The sequence below is a fragment of the Oncorhynchus nerka genome, linkage group LG8 (assembly GCF_034236695.1).
Source record: "Oncorhynchus nerka isolate Pitt River linkage group LG8, Oner_Uvic_2.0, whole genome shotgun sequence".
Classification (NCBI taxonomy): domain Eukaryota; kingdom Metazoa; phylum Chordata; class Actinopteri; order Salmoniformes; family Salmonidae; genus Oncorhynchus; species Oncorhynchus nerka.
In genome coordinates, this window is record NC_088403.1 from 41,965,935 (window position 1) to 41,989,942 (window position 24,008).

Genomic DNA, 24,008 nt, shown 5'->3' on the forward strand with positions numbered 1-24,008 from the left:
AAAGATCTCCGCCATGGCACAACCCAAGGGGGGGCGCCAACCCAGACAGGATGACCACATCAGTGAATCAACCCACTCAGGTGACGCACCCCTTCCAGGGACGGCATGAGAGAGCCCCAGTAAGCCAGTGACTCAGCCCCTGTAATAGGGTTAGAGGCAGAGAATCCCAGTGGAAAGAGGGGAACCGGCCAGGCAGAGACAGCAAGGGCGGTTCGTTGCTCCAGAGCCTTTCCGTTCACCTTCCCACTCCTGGGCCAGACTACACTCAATCATATGACCCACTGAAGAGATGAGTCTTCAGTAAAGACTTAAAGGTTGAGACCGAGTTTGTGTCTCTGACATGGGTAGGCAGACCGTTCCATGAAAATGGAGCTCTATAGGAGAAAGCCCTGCCTCCAGCTGTTTGCTTAGAAATTCTAGGGACAATTAGGAGGCCTGCGTCTTGTGACCGTAACGTATGTGTAGGTATGTACGGCAGGACCAAATCAGAGAGATAGGTAGGAGCAAGCCCATGTAATGCTTTGTAGGTTAGCAGTAAAACCTTGAAAACAGCCCTTGCTTTGACAGGAAGCCAGTGTAGAGAGCCTAGCACTGGAGTAATATGATACTTTTTTGGGTTCTAGTCAGGATTCTAGCAGCCGTATTTAGCACCAACTGAAGTTTATTTAGTGCTTTATCCGGGTAGCCGGAAAGTAGAGCATTGCAGTAGTCTAACCTAGAAGTGACAAAAGCATGGGTTAATTTTTCTGCATAATTTTTGGACAGAAAGTTTCTGATTTTTGCAATGTTACGTAGATGGAAAAAAGCTGTCCTTGAAATGGTCTTGATATGTTCTTCAAAAGAGAGATCAGGGTCCAGAGTAACGCCGAGGTCCTTCACAGTTTTATTTGAGACGACTGTACAACCATTAAGATTAATTGTCAGATTCAACAGAAGATCTCTTTGTTTCTTGGGACCTAGAACAAGCATCTCTGTTTTGTCCGAGTTTAAAACTAGAAAGTTTGCAGCCATCCACTTCCTTATGTCTGAAACACATGCTTCTAGCAAGGGCAATTTTGGGGCTTCACCATGTTTCATTGAAATGTACAGCTGTGTGTCATCCGCATAGCAGTGAAAGTTAACATTATGTTTTCGAATAACATCCCCAAGAGGTAAAATATATAGTGAAAACAATAGTGGTCCTAAAACAGAACCTTGAGGAACACCGAAATTTACAGTTGATTTGTCAGAGGACAAACCATTCACAGAGACAAACTGATATCTTTCCGACAGATAAGATCTAAACCAGGCCAGAACTTGTCCCTGTAGACCAATTTGGGTTTCCAATCTCTCCAAAAGAATGTGTTGATCGATGGTATCAAAAGCAGCACTAAGGTCTAGGAGCACAAGGACAGATGCAGAGCCATTAAATGCCATTAAAATGTCATTTACCACCTTCACAAGTGCCGTCTCAGTGCTATGATGGGGTCTAAAACCAGACTGAAGCATTTTGTATACATTGTTTTGTCTTCAGGAAGGCAGTAAGTTGCTGCGCAACAGCCTTTTCTAAAATGTTTGAGAGGAATGGAAGATTCGATATAGTTTTTTATTTTCTGGGTCAAGGTTTGGCTTTTTCAAGAGAGGCTTTATTACTGCCACTTTTAGTGAGTTTGTTACACATCCGGTGGATAGAGAGCCGTTTATTATGTTCAACATAGGAGGGCCAAGCACAGGAAGCAGCTCTTTCAGTAGTTTAGTTGGAATAGGATCCAGTATGCAGCTTGAAGGTTTAGAGGCCATGATTATTTTCATCATTGTGTCAAGAGATATATTACTAAAACACTTGAGCGTCTCTCTTGATCCTAGGTCCTGGCAGAGTTGTGCAGACTCAGACAACTGAGCTTTGAAGGAATATGCAGATTTAAAGAGGAGTCCGTAATTTGCTTTCTAATAATCATGATCTTTTCCTCAAAGAAGTTGTCACTGCTAAAGTGAAAGTCATCCTCTCTTGGGGAATGCTGCTTTTTAGTTAGCTTTGCGACAGTATCAAAAAGGAATTTCGGATTGTTCTTATTTTCCTCAATTAAGTTAGAAAAATAGGATGATCGAGCAGCAGTAAGGGCTCTTCGGTACTGCACGGTACTGTCTTTCCAAGCTAGTCGGAAGACTTCCAGTTTGGTGTGGCGCCATTTCCGTTCCAATTTTCTGGAAGCTTGCTTCAGAGCTCGGGTATTTTCTGTGTACCAGGGAGCTAGTTTCTTATGAGAAATGTTTTTAGTTTTTAGGGGTGCAACTGCATCTAGGGTATTGCGCAAGGTTAAATTGAGTTCCTCAGTTAGGTGGTTAACTGATTTTTGTCCTCTGGCGTCCTTGGGTAGACAGAGGGAATCTGGAAGGACATCAAGGAATCTTTGTGTTGTCTGTGAATTTATAGCACGACTTTTGATGTTCCTTGGTTGGGGTCTGAGCAGATTATTTGTTGCAATTGCAAACGTAATAAAATAGTGGTCCGATAGTCCCAGATTATGAGGAAAAACATTAAGATCCACAACATTTATTCCATGGGACAAAACTAGGTCCAGCGTATGACTGTGACAGTGAGTGGGTCCAGAGACATGTTGGACAAAACCCACTGAGTCGATGATGGCTCCGAAAGCCTTTTGGAGTGGGTCTGTGGACTTTTCCATGTGAATATTAAAGTCACCAAAGATTAGAATATTATCTGCTATGACTACAAGGTCCGATAGGAATTCAGGGAACTCAGTGAGGAATGCTGTATATGTCCCAGGAGGCCTGTAAACAGTAGCTATAAAAAGTGATTGAGTAGGCTGCATAGATTTCATGACTAGAAGCTCAAAAGACGAAATTGTAAATTGAAATTTGCTATCGTAAATGTTAGCAACACCTCCGCCTTTGCGGGATGCACGGGGGATATGGTCACTAGTGTAGCCAGGAGGTGAGGCCTCATTTAACACAGTAAATTCATCAGGCTTAAGCCATGTTTCAGTCAGGCCAATCACATCAAGATTATGATCAGTGATTAGTTCATTGACTATAATTACCTTTGAAGTAAGGGATCTAACATTAAGTAGCCCTATTTTGAGATGTGAGGTATCATGATCTCTTTCAATAATTACAGGAATGGAGGTGATCTTTATTCTAGTGAGATTGCTAAGGCGAACACCGCCATGTTTAGTTTTGCCCAACCTAGGTCGAGGCACAGACACGGTCTCAATGGTGATAGCTGAGCTGACTACACTGACTGTGCTAGTGGCAGACTCCACTATGCTGGCAGGCTGGCTAACAGCCTGGCCTGCACCCTATTTCATTGTGGAGCTAGAGGAGTGAGAGCCCTGTCTATGTTGGTAGATAAGATGAGAGCACCCCTCCAGCTAGGATGGAGTCCGTCACTCCTCAGCAGGTCAGGCTTGGTCCTGTTTGTGGGTGAGTCCCAGAAAGAGGGCCAATTATCTACAAATTCTATCTTTTGGGAGGGGCAGAAAACAGTTTTCAACCAGCGATTGAGTTGTGAGACTCTGCTGTAGAGCTCATCACTCCCCCTAACTGGGAAACTTAAACCTAATGCAGGGAAACTTAAATCAGTTTGGCCTAATTTCTATCAGCATGTTAAATGTGCAATCAGAGGGAAAACAATTCTAGACCACCTTTACTCCACACACAGAGACACGTACAAAGCTCTCCCTCGCCCTCCATTTGGCAAATCTGACCATAACTCTATCCTCCTGATTCTTGCTTACAAGCTAAAATTAATGCAAAAGCACCAGTGACTTGGTCTATAAAAAAGTAGTCAGATGAAAGCTACAGGACTGTTTTGCTAGCACAGACTGGAATATGTTCCAGAATTCTTCCGATGGCATTGAGGAGTACACCACATCAGTCACTAGCTTTATCAATAAGTGCATCGAGGACGTCGTGCACCCAGGGATGGTACATACATTACAGGCAACATTCGCACTGAGCTAAAGAGTAGAGCTGCCACTCTCAAGCTTATAAGAAATCTCGCTATGCCCTCCAACGAACCACCAAATCCTGGACTTCCTGATGGGCCGCTCCCAGATGGTAAGGGTAGGTAACAACACATCCGCCATGCTGATCCTCAACACAGGGGCCCCTCAGGGGTGCGTGCTCGGTCCCCTCCTGTACTCCCTGTTCACTCATGACTGCACTGCCAAGCACGACTCCAACACCATCATTAAGTTTGCTGATGACACAACAGTGGTAGACCTGATCACCGACAATGATGTGACCTCACATGAAGGTATGCTACTGAGATAATGAGCTTGTTTGTTTATTTTGATCCCCAGTAGCTTTTGCAGAAGCAGCAGCTACTTTTCCTGGGGTGCTTCCTGAGCTAAAGGTCAGCTGCTGAGCTGAAGGGATGCTACTGGGCTAAAGGTCAGGAATTGACATTGATTGATGTCAGGTGATTGTCTACTGGTATTTGAGGCAGAATTCACCTCACACAAGGACACTAGCTCTGAGGAACACAATTCACATGATTGATAACAATAGCTATGTCAATTTGTACTAATCAATCACACGTAAGGTTATATTCAAGAAATACCCATAAAGAGAAGATGATATGTGGCATTAGCCAAACATGCAGTCCTGCCAATACAGTTTTGACTTGTTGCAGTAAAACGGTATTTCTCTTGACAGAGTGGGTTGGGGTTATGGCATACCTAAACCAAATCCCTTGGCCCCCAATTGGCCCCTTTTGTCTTCAACACGACGGGATTGACATGGAATTTAGAGTTTAGTAGCTCAGTTTCTGAACAGTTGCCTTGTGGAACTGTCATAAACCGTCTAAACTTGTGTCCGGGCACCTGTTTACATGTTCTCTCGTTAGAGAAAGATATGAGGCACCTGTTTACATGTTCTCTCGTTAGAGAAAGATATGGGGTCTGGAAGCAGCTTAGGGTACTCCTGTCCTCAGTTTACTTTAGCCTAGCCAGGTTCACTGTAGTCGGTATCAAATCAAAACCAAATCAAAATCAAATGTATTTGTCACGTGAGCCGATGACAACAGGTGTAGGTAGACCTTACAGTGAAACGCTTACTAACAAGCCCTTAAACCAACAATGCAGTTTTAAGAAAAAAATTGTCTTAAGAAAGTATTTACTAAAATAAACTGAAGGAAAAAAATATATTAAAAAAATATATAATAATTAAAGAGCAACAATACCGGGGGTACCGGTACAGAGTATTATGTGCGGGGGCACAGGTTAGTTGAGGTAATTGAGGTAATATGTACGTGTAGGTAGAGGTAAAGTGACTATGCATAGATATGGGTGATATAGTCGGTTAGGCTACAATTCCGTTTCGCAAGAAGAATTCATAGGTTTAGTGGGAGAAACACAAAGTGGAACATTCCCATAGATGTTTACCAGGAAAACACACACACACACACACTCCCATTCCCCCCAGCCATGACCTTCCAAATGATCTAGCTCGCTGTTTACGAAATGTGAAAAATAAATCTGATATTGATTAAGGATGATCACCACGTCTTTTGTCATGAAGTGCAGGTAGCCTAGCAGTTGAGAGCATTGGGCCAGTAACCAAAAAGGTCTCTGGTTTGAATCCTCAAGCCGTCTATGTGAAGAATCTGTTGATGTGCCCTTGAGCAAGGCACTTAAGCCTAATTGCTCCTTTAAGTCTCTCTGGATGAGAGTGTCTGCTAAATGACTCAAATGTAATTGTGTTAACAATATTTACAATATTTAGCTTTGGTTCCTGTTTGGATTCATTTACACAACAACTTCCTTTACTTGCTAAGGATGGCCTCTTATTGGATGGCCCACATTGGTGGATACTTTATGAGTATGTCTCTCTCTCCCACTCCCTACTCCTTCTCTTCTTTTCCTTTCTCTATGACATCTCTCCATCTTACCTTTTCATCTCTCCCTCTCATGTTGTTTTCCCTCTATATCACTGTAACAGAGTCAGAGTGAGGTCAGATATACAATACCTGTCACACAGACTGACGCACGTTGACAGACCAGACTACTAGATTTACATTTACCAGATTCCTGACTGTCCCTTTAACAACATCCCATCTCTCACACAAAAGGTCCCTCCATTCCTCTACTCCTCCATTCCTCCATCCCTTCATCCCTCCAGCATTTTTTCTTTAACAACTTACTTTTTTTTTACAGAAAGGACAGGAAAGACAAGTGGCTAATGTGCACTCTCTCGCTCCCTCTCTTTCCTCGATCATTCCATCCATCACTCCATCTTGCCATCCCTCCATCCATCTCTCCTCAAACAGACCCACTAAGGCGGGTTTAGTCGGTTTTCTTTGTATGACAGTTTGTTTAACATCATGGTAAAATACAGTATGCACTACCTGATGAGGTCACTTAGAGATCAGTCAATCAGGTTTAACTGTCAACGAGGGACTTTTATGTTGTCAGGCAGGGTTAGGGAGTAACTGTACATGTACATGTAATCTGTTACATGTAATCTGATTACAAAATCATTTAACCAACAAAAATATTGTAATCATATTACAGATACTTTAAAAAAACGAGATAATTACTTCTTGGATTACTTTTACATTTAGAAAGGATGTTTGCGAGAATGTTTTTTTTTTTTGTCTTCTGTTTTCTCAATGACATTTAATTCAGCTTTGAAAAAAGGCTCATGTTTAAGTTTGTTCCATCTAAGCGAGTCTTACCTGACCACAAGTCAGAGACCACTATGACACACCAAATGTTTGTTGGATCCTTTTTGTCTTCTTCTTTGGCCTGTTAAAGGGAAAGTAATCAGATTACATTACTGAATGTGGTGGGGGGGGGGGGGGGGTTGTTGTTGTGTAAAATACTCCTTCCCTCACGTTGTGTCGAGGAGCTGGGTAAACACTTTGATTGACAGGTAGTGGAGTGATGAGGTATGATCTAGCACTTAGTAAACAGGGAGACTTCTGGGAAGAAACACAGAGGGGCAATACTAAGGCCTGAACATGTGTTATCAGAGCAGTGATGTGATTATTAAGGTGGATGTTTAATAGCACTGAGGTATGTACCTGGTGTTTGCTCTGTCAAGTATAAGCAAATAGGTCTGATTGATTGATAAACATTGTTTAAAAATTGAGAGCCAATATTGGGTTACTTGGAGATGACAGACTCACATCTGTATGTCAATGGCTGTTGGATGTAGTGTGTGTCTGTATTTGTGTGTGCTTGTCTCTGTGCAATATTTTGTGAATGGTAAAGAAAATCTCAAAGAACCCTCCTCATTGAGAGCACGTTCTACGACAGGCATAGAAGTCCACCCAATCCAAGGCAGCTCCTTCTGCTCCAAAGCCTGTTTCATCTCTTATGTCAACACAGAAATGAAATCCTCATCTCATCTCATCTCATCTCTCTCTCTCTCTCTCTCTCTCTCTCTCTCTCTCTCCCTCTCTCTCTCTCCTTGTTTGTCAGAGAGTGTAAATGAATCCTTCTCTCCCGCCCCGAAGGGGGTGTGTGTGTGCGCTCGTGTGTGTGTTAGGCTTGGGCAGTATAACGTATACCAGGATATTTTGAAATGCAGGGGTAACTTAGTTAACTATCTAAGTAAGATGTGCCAAATAAATTATCTCCAGCTCAGGGCTCCAGCTATGCATTTGGTTTGCTAGCTTGCAAGATCAATCTTCTTGGTTACAGTATTGACTATCAATCCCCTCCTGGATAAAGATCCCTTCTGCCTAAATTGTTTTGTACAGAATTTTATTTGTGTTTTTATTATATACCGTGTATATATTATGTTTGGAAAGAAATAGCGCCCCTTGTGTGCACTGCCTGTAATACCGTATACCCCGTTATGGTACAGGAACGGTATTACGGTATGAAAATCTGGATACCGCCAAACCCTAGTGTGTGTGTGTGTGTGTGTGGGGCCGCAGATTAGTCCTTAAATTCCACCCTATTGTACATCTCCCCCACTGGCTTTTCATAGGGAGGCAGAACGTAGAAAGTCAAGGTGTGGTGTCTTTAAATGAATAATCCTTTAGAAGACACACACACACACATACACACTTGGCGTGGGAACCCAATAGAGTACGGCATCAACATGTGCGGTAGGATACTTTCACATCAGGATTTTGACTGGGCTAGAAGCTGAATAGAGAGAGAGGGAGTCCCATGACAAAAGTTTGACGGCTCCCTGTTCTTTGTCTTTTTGTCTCTCCCAGTGTTATTTTTCTCTCTTTCTGTTTGATCCATTGTTCATTGACAGGCCTATGTCTGTGTATCCATGTGTTTCTCTGAGCACATGTCTGAAGTAGCATGTGGAGACCATGGCCTCTCTCTTTCTGTCTTTACGCTCTCTCTCTTTCTCTCTCTCTTTTTCTGTCTTTACTCTCTCTCTCTTTCTCTCTCGTTCTCCCACTCTCTTTGTCTCCCCCTCTCCTCTCTCTCTCTCTCTCTCTCTCTCTCTCTCTCCAGTGGAGTAACCTTGCCCTGCTTCTGTCACTCTGATTAGCATGAGTGTGGAGATCAGAGGAAAGAGTGCGGGAAAGAGAGGGAGAACTTGACCAACGGAGAGAGTGAGGAGAGAGGGCAGACTTTCCTTTCCCTCTCTTTCTATCTACCTCCCCTCCCCCCCACCCCCTCCTTCACTTGTATTTGTTAAAGAGAAACCCCCTGTAAGAGTGAGGTCAAGAGTTTGAGGAGGTAGCTAGTGACATGTCTGCTGGTCATGTGAAGTGGTCTATGATCTATGAACCTGGGACTGTGTTTGCTCAACGTTTCAGCCGCAACAACCTGTAGGGGTGTTCACCATGCACCTTGTGGTGTACACACACACACACACACACACACACACACACACACACACACACACATTCACATCTGTATGGCCAGACACCACAACAGACTGTGAGGTCCTCTTACAGGGCCCCTGGGATCCTGGGCCTAATTCCATATAACTTTGGCCTTGCATTCCTACCCCTGTCCCTTCACCTATCACATCCCCTACCCTTTCACCTCCACGAGGGGCCCTCCATGAGGGGTATAACTTACACTCACACTACAATCACGAACACACTACCCGTACAGACACACACATAGCTATCACAACCACCTCACTCTTTACAACCCACATCCGTACAGCTCCAAACCCTGTCACCTTTCGCACCCCCTCAAACCCCCCCTCTCTCTCCTCTCACCTCAACCTGTATTCAGGGGTAGATGTAAAATAGTAAATGAAAATCCGGGGCACTCAAAGTAATATGATGTGCTACTTTTGATATGGTATGGTATGTGTTCATTTGTGGTTTTCCATCATCCATTTCGTATGATATGTTACAAATAACAATTTGATATTTTACGAATTGCAATTTGTACAATATTTTAAGAATTTGCAAAAGATATGATATGAATTCCAATTTGTTGTGGCTAACGTTGGTTGTGTGGCTAACGCTGGGTGGCTAATATTAGCAAGTCCAGGGGTTAAGGTTATGGGAAGGGTTAGCTAACATGTTAAGTAGTTGTAAAGTAGCTAAAAACAGTAAGTAGTTGTAAATTAGCTAAACTGCTAAAGTTGTCCACGGTGAGATTTGAACACGCAACCTCTGGGTTGATAGACGTTCCCATTATAAGCCTACCTATCGATGCCGACCAACCACCCTCCTTTCATTTTTGTCTTCAATAACCTTCTGTTTCATGTAACCATACCAAATGTAACGTACTAATTTGAGTGTCCCAGGTTTTTGTTTACTGTGCCACGTCTAGTCTATGAGACCAGGCTGCTCACCTCCCCAGGACGCAACCGACACCCTTTCATCCCTAATCGCATTGAAACGCCATCTCTGACCCTTGACCTCTAGCTAGCCCCTAGCTGGCCCCTAGGAGCCCCTAGCCCAGGACTGCTGCTGGGTTGTTTTAATCCTCTATGAAAGGACCTATATTGCATTGTTCCCGGTCCCAGACGGTCTCAATATTGACTGACTGACAGACTGACTGGCTGTTCATGAGTAGGCTTCGACTCTGTGTGTAGACCTACACACACTGTGTTTCTCACATGAGAGGTTGTTTTCCGTCCCGCTCTGGTTTCTGAGAAAGGAGCACGCGCATTGTTCTGTGAATGGGCTTTGGTATGTGTGAGGTGGCTTATGTACTTTATCTATGCTAATAGTGTGATGGATTTGAAGTTGTTGTAGGTATTCCAACGAAGCATGGACTATTGAGACATGCACCTATCTTAAAAGTCCCTGCATTGGTTAACTGTTCATGTTTAGAATTGTTTTTTTTTTTAAGAAAATGAAAGCACCATGTGGCCTTGCACACAAAGACATGTCTGACATGCTTTGAAGATATGTGCCTTAGTCGGTCCCCTCAGATCCTCTGGCCTTTTAGTTGTTCCAAAGGTCATAACCAAACATTTTGGTGAGGCTAGCCTTCAGCCACCATGGTCCTGACGTTTGGAACAGCCTGCTGAAGGATCCGAGGGCCTCAGAAACTGTAGAAACCTTTTTAGAAACCTTTCTAGCCGTGCTTTTCAGTCATGCAACAGTATCTATTTTATTGATTTTATCCCATTTTATATATCTTATACATTTTAATCTATTTTAATGCATCTCTCAGTCCACTGTTATTAGTGTTCTTTTTTTTACTCTCTTAATTTGTCCAACTTTGTTTTACCATTTTAATGTGTCTCGTTTGTATCTTTCTCACCTTTTATTATTTTATTTCGGACTTTGAAATGCATCCGCTTTCTCTAAGAAATGTGCTTGATGAATAAAGTTTGATGTGATTATTGAAATGGGCAGGGGGAGACGTTTAAAATGTGTATTCATTTTGAACAAAAGCTGCATTAAGGTTGACGCGTGATTGATAAACTACGATAGCAGATCCCCTATGTGTTCCCCATGTCAGAGCTCTACTTATAAGATAGTGGTTAGACTGGCCTGGTATGTGGCACCCGGTCTTTTCCTCTCTATTTCGGATCATTTCAAACATGTTAAATGTGCTGTGTATTTGTTTCAGTGGCATGATCAAACCCACTACACATCTTTAACAAAAAATCATGGTGGTTGTTTATTCCTCATATAACACTTTTCATCGTCATAAGATATTAGTTAGCAGACGTGGATCCAAAACATAGATCAAACACTTATTCTATATTATTCTGTTGGTTCAGTTGTACCCGGCAAAGACAATCAAATCAAATGGAGCACTTGAAAGTGTTGGTCCTAGAGGTTAAGCCTGGTACTGTATGTGGTTCTCTCTCTCTCGCTCTCTCTCTCAACTCAATTCAAAGGGCTTTTTTGGCATGGGGAACATATGTTTACATAGCCAAAATAAATGGAATAGGCAATAAAACAACGGGAAATAAACAAGGGAAACATGAGTAAACATTACACTCACATAGATGTTTCAAATGTTTTATTATTGGCTATGTACAGTGTTGTAAAAGTGTGCACGTAGTTGAAGTATAAAAGGGAAAAGTATTCAGACCCCTTGACTTTTTCCACATTTTGTTACGTTACAGCCTTATTCCAAAATGTATTAAATCAATTTTAAAAAATGATCCGCAATCTACACACACTACCACATCATGGCAAAGCGAAAACAGATTTTGGGGAATTTTTGCAAATGTATTAAAAATCAAAAACAGAAATATCTTATTGACATAAATATTCAGACCCTTTTTTGCTATGAGACTCGAAATTGAGCTCAGGTGCATTCTGTTTCCATTGATCATCCTTGAGGTGATTCTACAACTTGATTGGAGTCCACTTGTGGTAAATTCAACTCATTGGACATGATTTGGAAAGGCACACACCTGTTTATATAAGGTCCCACAGTTGACAGTGCATGTCAGAGCAAAAACCAAGCCATTAGGTCGAAGGAATTGTCCATAGAGCTCCGAGACAGGATTGTGTCGAGGCACAGATCTTGCGGAAGGGTACCAAAAATTGTCTGCAGCATTGAAGGTCCCCAAGAACACAGTGTCCTCCACCATTCTTAAATGGAAGAAGTTTGGAACCACCAAGGCTCTTCCCAGAGCTGGCAGCCGAGCCAAACGGAACAATCGGGGGAGAAGAGCCTTGGTCAGGGAGGTGACCAAGAACTCGTTGGACACTCTGACAGAGCTCTAGAGTGTACCTGTTTTAGCTTTGTCATTATGGGGTATTGTGTGTAGATTGATGGTGGGAATTAAAAAATATATACATTTTAGAATAAGTCTGTAACCTAACAAAATGTGAAAAAGGTCAAGGGATCTGAATACTTTCCGAAGGCACTGTAGGTTGTATTTGCCATGCTGTTTGTGCTCCACTGGTTGCCCTTTTGTCATGGCAACGACACAAATCTTGCTGCTGTGATTGGATAGTGCAGGTCTCTCTATCTCCCTTGTGGCTCAATTGGTAGAGCATGTGGCTTGCATGGGGCTTGCATGGGGCTTGATTCCCACTAAGGCCAACCATATGAAAATGTATTCCCGCCTCAATTTGCTTTGGATAGAAGTGTCTGCTTAATGGCATACAGTACACAATGTAATACTAACGGTCTCTCTCTCTCTCTCTCTCTCTCCAGGGGACGACAGGAGAACCGTGTAATGGGTTGGACTGTAGTGGGGGATGCAATTGTAATCCAGAGAAAGGCGGCAGGGTAAGACATGAATACATCTCTATTCTCTCTCCCTCTCACACACATTCACATCTGTGACTGACCCGCTGGATTTGGTCTTATGTACCAACATTTGAAATTGTGTTTTTTTACATTGGATAAAAATAGAGACTTGGATCTAGAAAATCGGATATCATCGACTACAGTTGAGGAACAATGGGAAAGTAATTCTGCTTTGAAAGTTGATACACTTGTAACCCCACTTTTGAGAAAATGGCCCTTGAATGTTTTGATTACACCTGTTGGAGAGCTCTTCTTCTTAAGCTTTAGCCTCACCCATCTCTTTAAGGATTCACATGTGAGTCCATGTGCTAAACATGTGAGTGAGTATGGTAGTGTATTAAACAACCAACGATTTCAAGACTAAAGGCTGGTTTAAACTACGTCTATCGACATGTCTGTAGAAAGTTGTCTCAGTCACATCCTGAACATTCTGTTGTTGTCCGACATGAAACTTGTTGTTGTCATTATGTAAAAGTATAAACACAAAAACAACAGGCTGCATGACGTCAGCAGCCTGGTCATCCAAAATAGCATAACTGGTGTATTTTAACACATTTAACATTTACATTTAAGTCATTTAGCAGACGCTCTTATCCAGAGCGACTTACAAATTGGTGCTTTCACCTTATGACATCCAGTGGAACAGCCACTTTACAATAGTGCATCTAGGTCTTTTAAGGGGGGGGAGGGGGAGAAGGATTACTTTATCCTATCCTAGGTATTCCTTAAAGAGGTGGGGTTTCAGGTGTCTCCGGAAGGTGGTGATTGACTCCGCTGTCCTGGCGTCGTGAGGGAGTTTGTTCCACCATTGGGGGGCCAGAGCAGCGAACAGTTTTGACTGGGCTGAGCGGGAACTGTACTTCCTCAGTGGTAGGGAGGCGAGCAGGCCAGAGGTGGATGAACGCAGTGCCCTTGTTTGGGTGTAGGGCCTGATCAGAGCCTGGAGGTAGTGAGGTGCCGTTCCCCTCACAGCTCCGTAGGCAAGCACCATGGTCTTGTAGCGGATGCGAGCTTCAACTGGAAGCCAGTGGAGAGAGCGGAGGAGCGGGGTGACGTGAGAGAACTTGGGAAGGTTGAACACCAGACGGGCTGCGGCGTTCTGGATGAGTTGTAGGGGTTTAATGGCACAGGCAGGGAGCCCAGCCAACAGCGAGTTGCAGTAATCCAGACGGGAGATGACAAGTGCCTGGATTAGGACCTGCGCCGCTTCCTGTGTGAGGCAGGGTCGTACTCTGCGGATGTTGTAGAGCATGAACCTACAGGAACGGGCCACCGCCAATAACACCAATAAACCTATCAATTTAAAAATGAATTGAGTATATGTTAACCTAGCGAACCAGGCAACTAAAAGCAACTTTCTAAACAATGTTTTGGTTCATTTCGAGGTTGTTAGCTAGCTAGCTAATGTTAAGTTAGCTGGCTAGACAGTTCAAATAATGACCATATCATATAGCTGACAGCATCTTAACTTTAATTTTTGTGTTCCTTATTACAGGAAAATAAACTCACAACAAGATCATTACAAGTTATTGGCGAGCTAATTACAGAAAAAGCTTATGGTTGTGAGTGTGACGAAATAGAAGTAGGACATTCTACTGGAGAATTTTAGAACTTGGACACTGTCTCATTAGCCTAACGTTATATCCTAATTTGACTTTGTTGCAGGTCATGTTGTTCTTCAAATTACTGTCTCTGGTAAACACACGCTATATCAAATACAATCTATGTTTATTTGTCACATGCACAGGATACAGAAGGTGTAAACGGTACAGTGGCTACTTGCATAGTGGGTCTTTTGTTTAGACATGTTAGCTACCTAAACAATGAATCATAATTCCAACTCATAACATTACTACCCTGCATGAATATGCAGGTAGCTAAAGCTAACCAAATAGGTTCAATGTTAGCTAGCTAGCTGGCTCTGAGATACGAAAAATATTACTACACCGATCATACGCATAACGTTAGCTAGCGAACCAGACAGCTAGCGTTCTCTAGCTAGCTATCAGTACACTTTAACTTACAATGAAAACAACTTTCTGACTAAATTAGAAACGTATGATATCTGAAAATGTAGCTAGCTAGATTTTAATGGCAAATGAAAGTTCACATGTTCCAGGAGGCATTTCTATAAAATATTTATTTTTAAGTTCGAATGCCTCTCCTGTGCAGTAGTGACGCGCGACATACCTCTAGTTTCCTGAAACGAGTCACACATCTATTCATCCTCTCCTATTACAGGAGACACTATCTTGGCTTCTCGTCCATATCCACGCATGTCACAATTGTTTATTTTTTAAATGTTTTATTGTCGCATACACCGGATAGGTACAATCAAATGTGTTGTTTTATGAAGTTCGAAGCAGACCTTGGTCAAATACTTTAAGTACTAGAAAGTAGTTGTGGTTCTTGCAAAATAAAGTCAGAAAACACATATTGTTGCATTGAAAGTCTGGTACAGTGTCTTTGGGAAGTATTCAGACTACTTGACTCAATCCACATTTCAATCCACCTCATCAAGCTACACACAACCCAATAATGATAACCAAAAATAAGTTTTGATAATTTTTTGCTAATTTATTACAAATTAAAAACTGAAATAACACATTTATATAAGTATTCAGACCCTTTACACAGTACTTTGTTGAAGCACCTTTGGCAGCGGTTACAGCATCTTGAGCAAGACGATATAGGCTTGGCACACCTGTATTTGGGGAGTTTCTCCCATTCTTCTCTGCAGATCCTCTCAAGTTCTGCCAGGTTGGATGGGGAGTATTGCTACACAGCTATTTTCAGGTCTCTCCAAAGATGTTAGATCAGGTTCAAGTCCGGGCTCTGGCAGGGCCACTTGTCCAAATCAAATCAAAGTGTATTTGTCACGTGTGCCGTTTACAACAGGTCAACACCTACTTACAAGCCCTAACCAACAGTGCAATTGTTTTGTAAAAAAAATAGGTATTAGGTAAACAATAGATAAGTAAAGATTTTTTTTTAAAGAAAGTAAAATGACAGTGAAAGTAACAGTAGCGAGGCTATATATAGGTGGTACCGGTACAGAGTCAATGTCCGGGGGCACCGGTTAGTCGGGCTAATTGAGGTAATATGTACATGTAGGTATAGTTAAAGTGACTATGCATAGATGACAAACAGAGAGTATCAGCAGCGTAAAAGAGTGGGTTGGCGGTGTGCGGGATGGCGGGACACAATGCATATAGTCCGGGTAGCCATTTGTTTACCTATTCAGGAGTCTTATGGCTTTGTTGTAAAAGCTGTTGAGAAGCCTTTTGGTCCTAGACTTAGCGCTCCGGTACCATTTTCCATACGGTAGCAGAGAGAACAGTCTATGACTAGGGTGTCTGGGGTCTTTGACAATTTTTAGGGCCTTCCTCTGACACCGCCTGGTATAGAGATCCTGGGTGGCAGGAAGCTTAGCCCCAGTGATGTACTGGGCTGTACATACTGCCTTGCGGTCGGAGGCCGAGCAGTTGCCATACCAGGCAGTGATGCACCCACTTATATAACCTTATATAGACAGGTGTGTGCCTTTCCAAATCATGTCCAATAAATTGAGTTTATCACAGGTGGACTCCAAGTTGTGGAAACATCTCAAGGATGATCAATGGAACAGGTCACTTAACAGGTCTCATAGCAAAGGGTCTGAATACTTATGTAAATAATTATTTTCAAAAAAACTGTTTTCGCTTTTATAATTTATGGGGTATTGTGTGTAGATTTCTGAGGATTTTTATTTATTTAATCCATTTTAGAATATGGCCGTAATGTAACAAAAAGTGGAAAAAGTCAAGGGGTCTGAATACTTTCCGAAAGCACTGTGTAAGCATACTCTCAGTAAAATGTAGAGTTCTGGACTGTAACAGGAGTTTAGGCCAATGCAACAGTGGTTCTTGTCATTCTTTACCACAACCAATGGGGTAAGAAAAGGTACAAAGTCTAAATGTTGTAGTCACCTTCAGAAATGACAGCTTTGGTCAAATTACATGTTTTTCTTCTCCAACAAACCTAAACATTAGTTGTGTTGAGCAAAGTTATTGTTGCAGTGTTGGTCACATATTAACAGGACATTTTACATTTCAGTCATTTAGCAGGCGCTTATATCCAGAGCGACTTACAGTTAGTGCATTCAAACAGTTAGCGCATTCAAACAGTTAGCGCATTCAAACAGTTAGCGCATTCAAACAGTTAGCGCATTCAAACAGATAGCGCATTCAAACAGTTAGCGCATTTAAACAGTTAGCGCATTCAAACAGTTAGCGCATTCAAACAGTTAGCGCATTCAAACAGTTAGCTCATTCATACAGTTAGCTCATTCAAACAGTTAGCGCATTCAAACAGTTAGCGCATTCAAACAGTTAGCGCATTCAAACAGTTAGCGCATTCATACAGTTAGCGCATTCAAACAGTTAGCGCATTCAAACAGTTAGCGCATTCAAACAGTTAGCGCATTCAAACAGTTAGCGCATTCAAACAGTTAGCGCATTCAAAAAGTTAGCTCATTCAAACAGTTAGCGCATTCAAACAGTTAGCGCATTCAAACAGTTAGTACATTCATCATTTTTTCCTAAGTAAAGTAGCTTTGAGCAAAATCAGTGCTAGTGAGAAAAGAAAGTGAACGGGTTATTTCAAGAAAAGCAAAGGTGTTACGAATGTAATGTATTTTGTATTTTTTTGACTCAGATGCACGCACATACACACACACTCTCCTTTAAAAGCGTGCCTACGCACTAATATCAAACTCCTTTTGTTTTACCATCTTATTTAGATCCCTCAAGCACCAACTGACCACTTATAGTTCATGAGCGTAAACGAATCAGTCATTCTAAAAAGATAGACATTAGCCAGAAATGTGTTGCACACTTACGCAGATTATTACTTTAATATCCTCTGCTGTTGCTGCCGTGATGGCTGGTTTATTTCATCTTCTGTCCTCGTCTCCACAGTATATAGGAGAGTCTAAGCTCAACGGGTCCTAACCATACCTGTGTTCAGCCCTTTGCTGAAGTTGATACCTGCAGGCTAGGAATAGTCATAGTCAATTACCTTACCTGATCCTGATCTGAGAGAATTAGACACACACACACACACACACACACACACACACACTATCCCTGCTTCTCACCTGTAGCTACTTGATAACCTTTTACCAATGTGGTCTCATGCAGTGACAATGCCCAGGCTAGACAAATCTGGATGCTGGCCAACAGGAATGTTTCCCTGTGTTCTGGGCTAGCCAGGTCTAGATGTTGGCAAACAGAGATGTTACCCTGTGTTTCTCCCTAAGTCCTGACAGTGGCTCCTTTACCTGCTCTGGCCTCGCTCCAAGCCACTGTTTGTTCTGTCCTGCTACTGCTCCACACCTTGTAGAGTCTGTCTGTCTGTCTGTGTCTGTCTGTGTCTGTCTGTCTGTGTCTGTCTGTCTGTGTGTGCCAGCGATCACTCCCAAATTCTAAATGCCAGGGGAGGAACACTAGTGGACACATGTCCCACCCCTATCCATTATCCCTCCCCTCCCCCTTTCACCCTTACCTACACCCCTGCCCCCCGCCCCTCACCCCCTAACAAAACATTACCAGATCATGTCCCTGAATTACTTTTTGTGCCTCTCAAATGGCACCCTATTCTCTATGCAGTGCACTTTTGACCAGAGCTCTATAGAACCTGGTCAAAAGAAGTGTGCTACATAGGGAATAGAGTGCCATTTGGGACTCAAGCCTACAACCTCACCTCGCCCTCTTGCCGACAAGAATTGTTTTGACACGGGGGGAGGGGATAAAGAAACAAATAAAAACAACGACATCCGTTTTACGACGGGGTTGATTTATGATCGGATGAATAGAAGAAAAGAACGTGAGATGTTTAACATGACGTCTAGCGAGTGCTAACTGCTGCCGACGTGTGTGACACTAAGGAGTTTGACATTAAGGCCCTATTCCCACTACGAGATGTGAAGGAGAGTCTGAGGAGCCAGGTGTTCGAAAGAGAATTCTACTTTTCAATTCACATGACATCCTTTCCGTACCTTTCGTTGTGGCTGACAATGCGACATTCTCTGGTCCGCAGCTCAAATGTACAGTAAATATCACAGTAGCCACTAGCCAGTAGGCACAAACTATTTAACAATTCGAGCAACTTAATTCCTCTTAAGTCGACCCGACACGCATGCGTCCCATCTAGCCATCTGGAAATGCAAATGCGCTACGCTAAATGCTAATAGCACTCGTTAAAACTCAAACGTTCATTAAAACACACATGCAGGGTACTGAATTAAAGCTACACTCGTTGTGAATCCAGCCAACAAGTCAGATTTTTTAAATGCTTTTCGGCGAAAGCATGAGAAGCTATTATCTGATAGCATGCAACACCCCGAAATACCTGAAGGGGACGTAAACAAAATAATTAGCATAGCCGGCGCTACACAAAACGCAGAAATAAAATATAAAACATTCATTACCTTTGACGATCTTCTTTGTTGGCACTCCTAGATGTCCCATAAACATCACTATTGGGTCTTTTTTTCGATTAAATCGGTCCATATATACCCTAAATATCGATCTATGAAGAGTGTGTGATCCAGGAAAAAACAGCGTTTTAAAATGCAACGTCATTTTTTTTAATTAAAAAAGTCGACGATAAACTTTCACAAAACACTTCGAAATACTTTTGTAATCCAACTTTAGGTATTAGTAAGCGTTAATAATCTATCAAATTGATCACGGGGCGATGTGTATTCAATAGCTCCACGTCTTGAAATCATGTTCGGAAATTTCTCATCCAAAACATCCTGTTGGAGACCGGAAGGAATGGGCTCTCTCTCACTCGTTTGACCAAGAAACAAAGCCCAGGCAATTGACAAGACTGGCGACATCCCGTGGAAGCTGTAGGACTTGCAATCTCAGCCCCATGTAATTTGCTTTCCAATAGACAATACATGCAAGTGGCGCATTGATATATTTTCCAGTTTTCAGTTATCAGTTTTTCTTGCGCTTTTCGATGAAACACACGTTATGTTATAGTCACAGCTGTGATTTAACCAGTTTTAGAAACGTCAGAGTGTTTTCTATCCACACATACTAATCATATGCATATACTATATTCCTGGCATGAGTAGCAGGACGCTGAAATGTTGCGCGATTTTTAACAGAATGTTCGAAAAAGTAGGGGGTAGACTTAACAGGTTAAATATATTACCATTTTGAATAATGCAACCAAACCATATTCCACTCGAATAATGCTAAAATCCACAAGCATGTGCAGAAAATTAAAGAGTTTATTTTCTCGCCCGCACACATTAAACTAGCTGATAATACAGCTATTAGACCCAGTGCAGTCAAGCACAAAAACTAAACACTATTGAGATTTAAAGCTACGGCAACCAATTCAGAATGTAACAGGCTGCTACTATTATTTCAGGTAAAAACGTAATAAAACAAGTCACATTTTGGGGGAAATGACTACATTTCATCTGTTTTGAAAACATTGCTATGCTAAAACAACTTTTACTGTAAGAGCGTTGGCTCGACGAGACAATTCTGTTTACACTGCCCTGCTTCGGGGAGGGGGGGGGGGGTCGTGTTCTACCTCACATGGAGGCTGCTGAAGGGAGGACGGCTCATAATAATGGCCCGAACGGAGTACATGGAATGGTACCAAACCCATGGTTTCATGTGTTTCATACCATTCCATTCACTCTGTTCCATTCCAACCTCCCCTCAGTAGCCTCCGCTGTTCTGGAGGTAGCGGTCGAGACATGACAAGTTCACAGTGTAGCCGAGGGTATTTTTTACGAAAAGTCTATGTGTGAAGACCCTGTAAGTTAGGGGGAGGGGGGGTATAGCATTGTAAAATAGCACTGGGTGGGTTCACAACGGCGTAGTACTGACAGCTACTGTCTACCGCAGAAAATAACCATGGTCTTACCTCATAGACCATGTCGCAGGAGGAGTCAACTAGAGAGGGCTCATACCCTCACGTTGTCACTCGGTTTCCTACCCCACACAGCGAATAAACAAATTCAAGAATAGGACAAGGAACTGGTGATGGAGTGAAAGAACAATGGAAGGAACAAGAGGACGCGGTGATAAGCAAAACAATGAAATAAAAGTAGAGTGGAGACTCCCATCCTGACTCGTGTCCTCCGGACAGATGCCCTAGACACCTCTCGTGCCAAAACGTTTGTGGTGGTCTGATGTGGTGTATATAGATTTAGATGAGTGAGATAGGTTAACCTCTCAGGGAGGCTGTTTTCTACGCCTCAAGCCTCATTCAGACCTTCTCCCTTTGCCAAAGCGGATTTCTTTTATCATTGCCAGTATCTGTATCACACCCATGATGCATCATGCTAATGTTTTCAACACTTGATGTAAGGTTTAGTCATTAGGTATGGCTACAGGACAGAACATTGAATTATATGGTCAAGTTCAATAACATGAGTCATTGTCTGTGGATTTGACACTTGCAGGCATGGTCCAAAGAAACATTGTAGAAACATATCATGCTAAAGTATTTCCAATTCATTTGGCACAATACCCACCTCCAGTTGGAACAAGCTGTTTAGCCCAGGGGACAGAGAAAATGTACCTCTCTCTCTCTCTCTCTGGGGCTCTTTCTCTCTGTGTCCCTGTCGATCTCTCTCTCTTTCTTTCCCCATCTCCCTCCCCTCTCCCTCTCCTCCCCTCTCCCTCTCCCTCTCCCCCCTCTCTCAACCCCCCCCTCCCTCTCTCTCTCTCTTTGATTCTCTATGTTTAGTCTACTCTGACTGAGTGCACCTTTTTAGATCAGTTTTGCCTCTCGTGGCCTTGATCTATCTGGTTATTTATTCTGTGTGGTGCAGTTAGAATTATATTGGCAAGCTAAAAGGCTCCACACACACGCAAACACACACACACACACACACACACACACACACACACACACACGTTGTTTTTCTAATCCGACTAAATAGCTTTATATGTTGTCAGATGAACTGATATCAAAGTGAGTCATTTTAGCTTCGCCAGTGGGCTGCAAACATCTCACACTCTCTCTGGTTGGCTCGGTTGGCTCAGACCGACAGTAGGTGTGCTGAGCAGCTGTCGGTGTGTGTGTTTGCGTGTCTATGTCCATGTCTGTGTCTATTCCAACGCAACCTCCAGAGATTGAGTTGGGTTGGTCTTATACAGTACGTGTGTATGCGTTAGTCCCCTTGTCCATGTCTGTGCCTCAGCTCCCTAGCGGCTTTCAGCAGTCTGACACACTAGTCTTACCAGCACAAGGACCTACTTACCACCTCTACGGTACCCAGTCTGTAGCCAAACAGCAATTACCTAAGGCCTGTCTGAGGCAGTACACACACAGTGGGGCTGCAGCCTACACTTACACAGACACACGGATAGAGGCCTTGCAGCAAATAACATAGTGGCGACTATATTACGCTCCACACACACACACACACTCCTATTGTTTAACGCCAACCCTAAGTGGAGGGTGTTGGTTTGTCTCTGCTCAGTTTTCTCCTGTCCCAAAGGCACGTTTTGAGGTATTTGTCTTAACCACAGATCTGGGATCAGATAAGACTACCACAGACGTCAACCACAATGGGGACTTTACAGAAAAAGAAAGACATGAGATCAGTTTAGGCGGAAATTGAGAAGCACGCTTGAGGTAGACATAGGTATTTAAATCTGATTATATCACCTGAATCATAACCTTAACCACTGGAAGCATGTTTGAGTGGAAGTTTGTCTTCTAATCTACTGATGTAGGATCAGATTAGCCTACCATTATAACAACCATAACCATAACGGGATGACATGCCAAACCGACATAAGATCAGTATCTAAGCCCTACAGAGTATCATCCCTATTCCCCTATTCCATTGGAAGCTATTAACCCCATATCTAGGATCAGATCAGCCTACCACCCAATAACCATAAGTGGGGATCAGTGTCTCAGGCAAAAGCCATCCTACCTCTACCTCAACCAGCCATCCTACTCTCTTAGAAAAAAAGGGTTCCAAAAGGGTTCTTTGGCTGTCCCCATATGATAACCCCTTTTGGTTCCAGTTAGAACCCCTTTTTGGGTTCCAGTTAGAACCCCTTTTGGGTTCCAGTTAGAACCCCTTTTTGGGTTCCAGTTAGAACCCCTTTTGGGTTCCAGTTAGAACCCCTTTTGGGCTCCTTTGTGGTAAGGGTTGGAATCCAAAAGGGTTCTACCTGGAACCAAAAGGGTTCTACCTAGAATCAAAAATGTTTCTCATATGGGGACAACCGAAGAACCCTTTTAGGCTGTAGATATTTGCTTTTTTTCCTAAGAGTGTACACATCGCTTAGCCATCTCGGCCCAAGTTACACCCTCCAAAATGGACACCGTGCCAGCTGCATTATGTCATTCTCCATGTACATTTCCACCTCCACCCTTTGTCTTAGCTGTCTCTGAATCAATGATGCCATACAATACCAGGACGGCACCATCGAGTGATTTCTAATCAGGTTATTATCTACAAACGCCTTAATGTAATAAATAATACTGTGACATATTGGAACATGTCCATTTAGAGTCTAGGCTTAGAGGAGGATCAGCTGGCAGGGAAACATATAAACAATAACATCTGGGATAAATGTTTACACTGTAGGACCATAAATCTGGAGATGGGACAAACACACACTGATACATACAGGTACCCCCCTTAGCCTCTATCCATAGGGGGGTCCACTTATACATGGACAGAGAGAGAGAGAGAGAGAGAGAGAGAGAGAGAGAGAGACTTCCACCAGAGGTGAGGGGTCGCGGAGGGACAACAGGATGCTTTGTGTTAACATCAACACCAGGCATTTATCTGCTTAGGGCCTCGGGCCCCAAGGGACCACACCAAGACCCAGGGCCCTGAAACATATGTCTTCACTTTGGGAAAGGGAGCGAGAGAAATGGAGAGGTAGGAAATTAAACAATGCAAAGCTGTGTGGATTTGAGATCATCAAAGCCCTGTGGCCTTAGTGCTTCTTTAGTCAAAATCAGTTGCTGATCTTTTACAAATACACAGAGGATCAGTGTAATAGAATGTGTATACTTGTTACTCTAAAAGTCTTTAAGAGATTAAGCTTACTCCAGCACAGAGCCAGTAGGGGGTTAGGCATGAGAGGATAGTGAACTCCCTCTTCCCCTCTCCCCCTCTTTCTCTATCTTCCTCTGTCCCTCTTGGGCCCCTCGATGAAAGAGTACGTCCCTGGACCTCCAGCTTGACCGAATTCCTTACCCTAATCTTATTTCAGAGAGGGAGGAGCGAGATAGAGAGGCCGACAGATAAAGAGACCGATGGGGAGGAGATGAGATGAGGGGGTGGAGGCGGTAGTGATGATGCTGACGAGCAGATGGAGGGTCTTCTAGACACACACACAC

At 42.9% G+C, this 24,008-nt stretch overlaps 1 protein-coding gene across 4 annotated transcripts in view; it reads left to right on the forward strand.

Moving 5' to 3' along the window:
• The window catches only part of col4a6 (collagen, type IV, alpha 6), a 182,721-nt gene that overhangs the window by 84,432 nt on the left and 74,281 nt on the right, over positions 1 to 24,008 (forward strand). For all 4 annotated transcript variants that reach the window (XM_065021804.1, XM_065021803.1, XM_029666357.2 and 1 more), the window contains exon 4: positions 12,522 to 12,596. In XM_065021804.1, the coding sequence (XP_064877876.1) occupies positions 12,522 to 12,596 (75 nt within the window). The remainder of the gene's footprint in view (positions 1 to 12,521; positions 12,597 to 24,008) is intronic.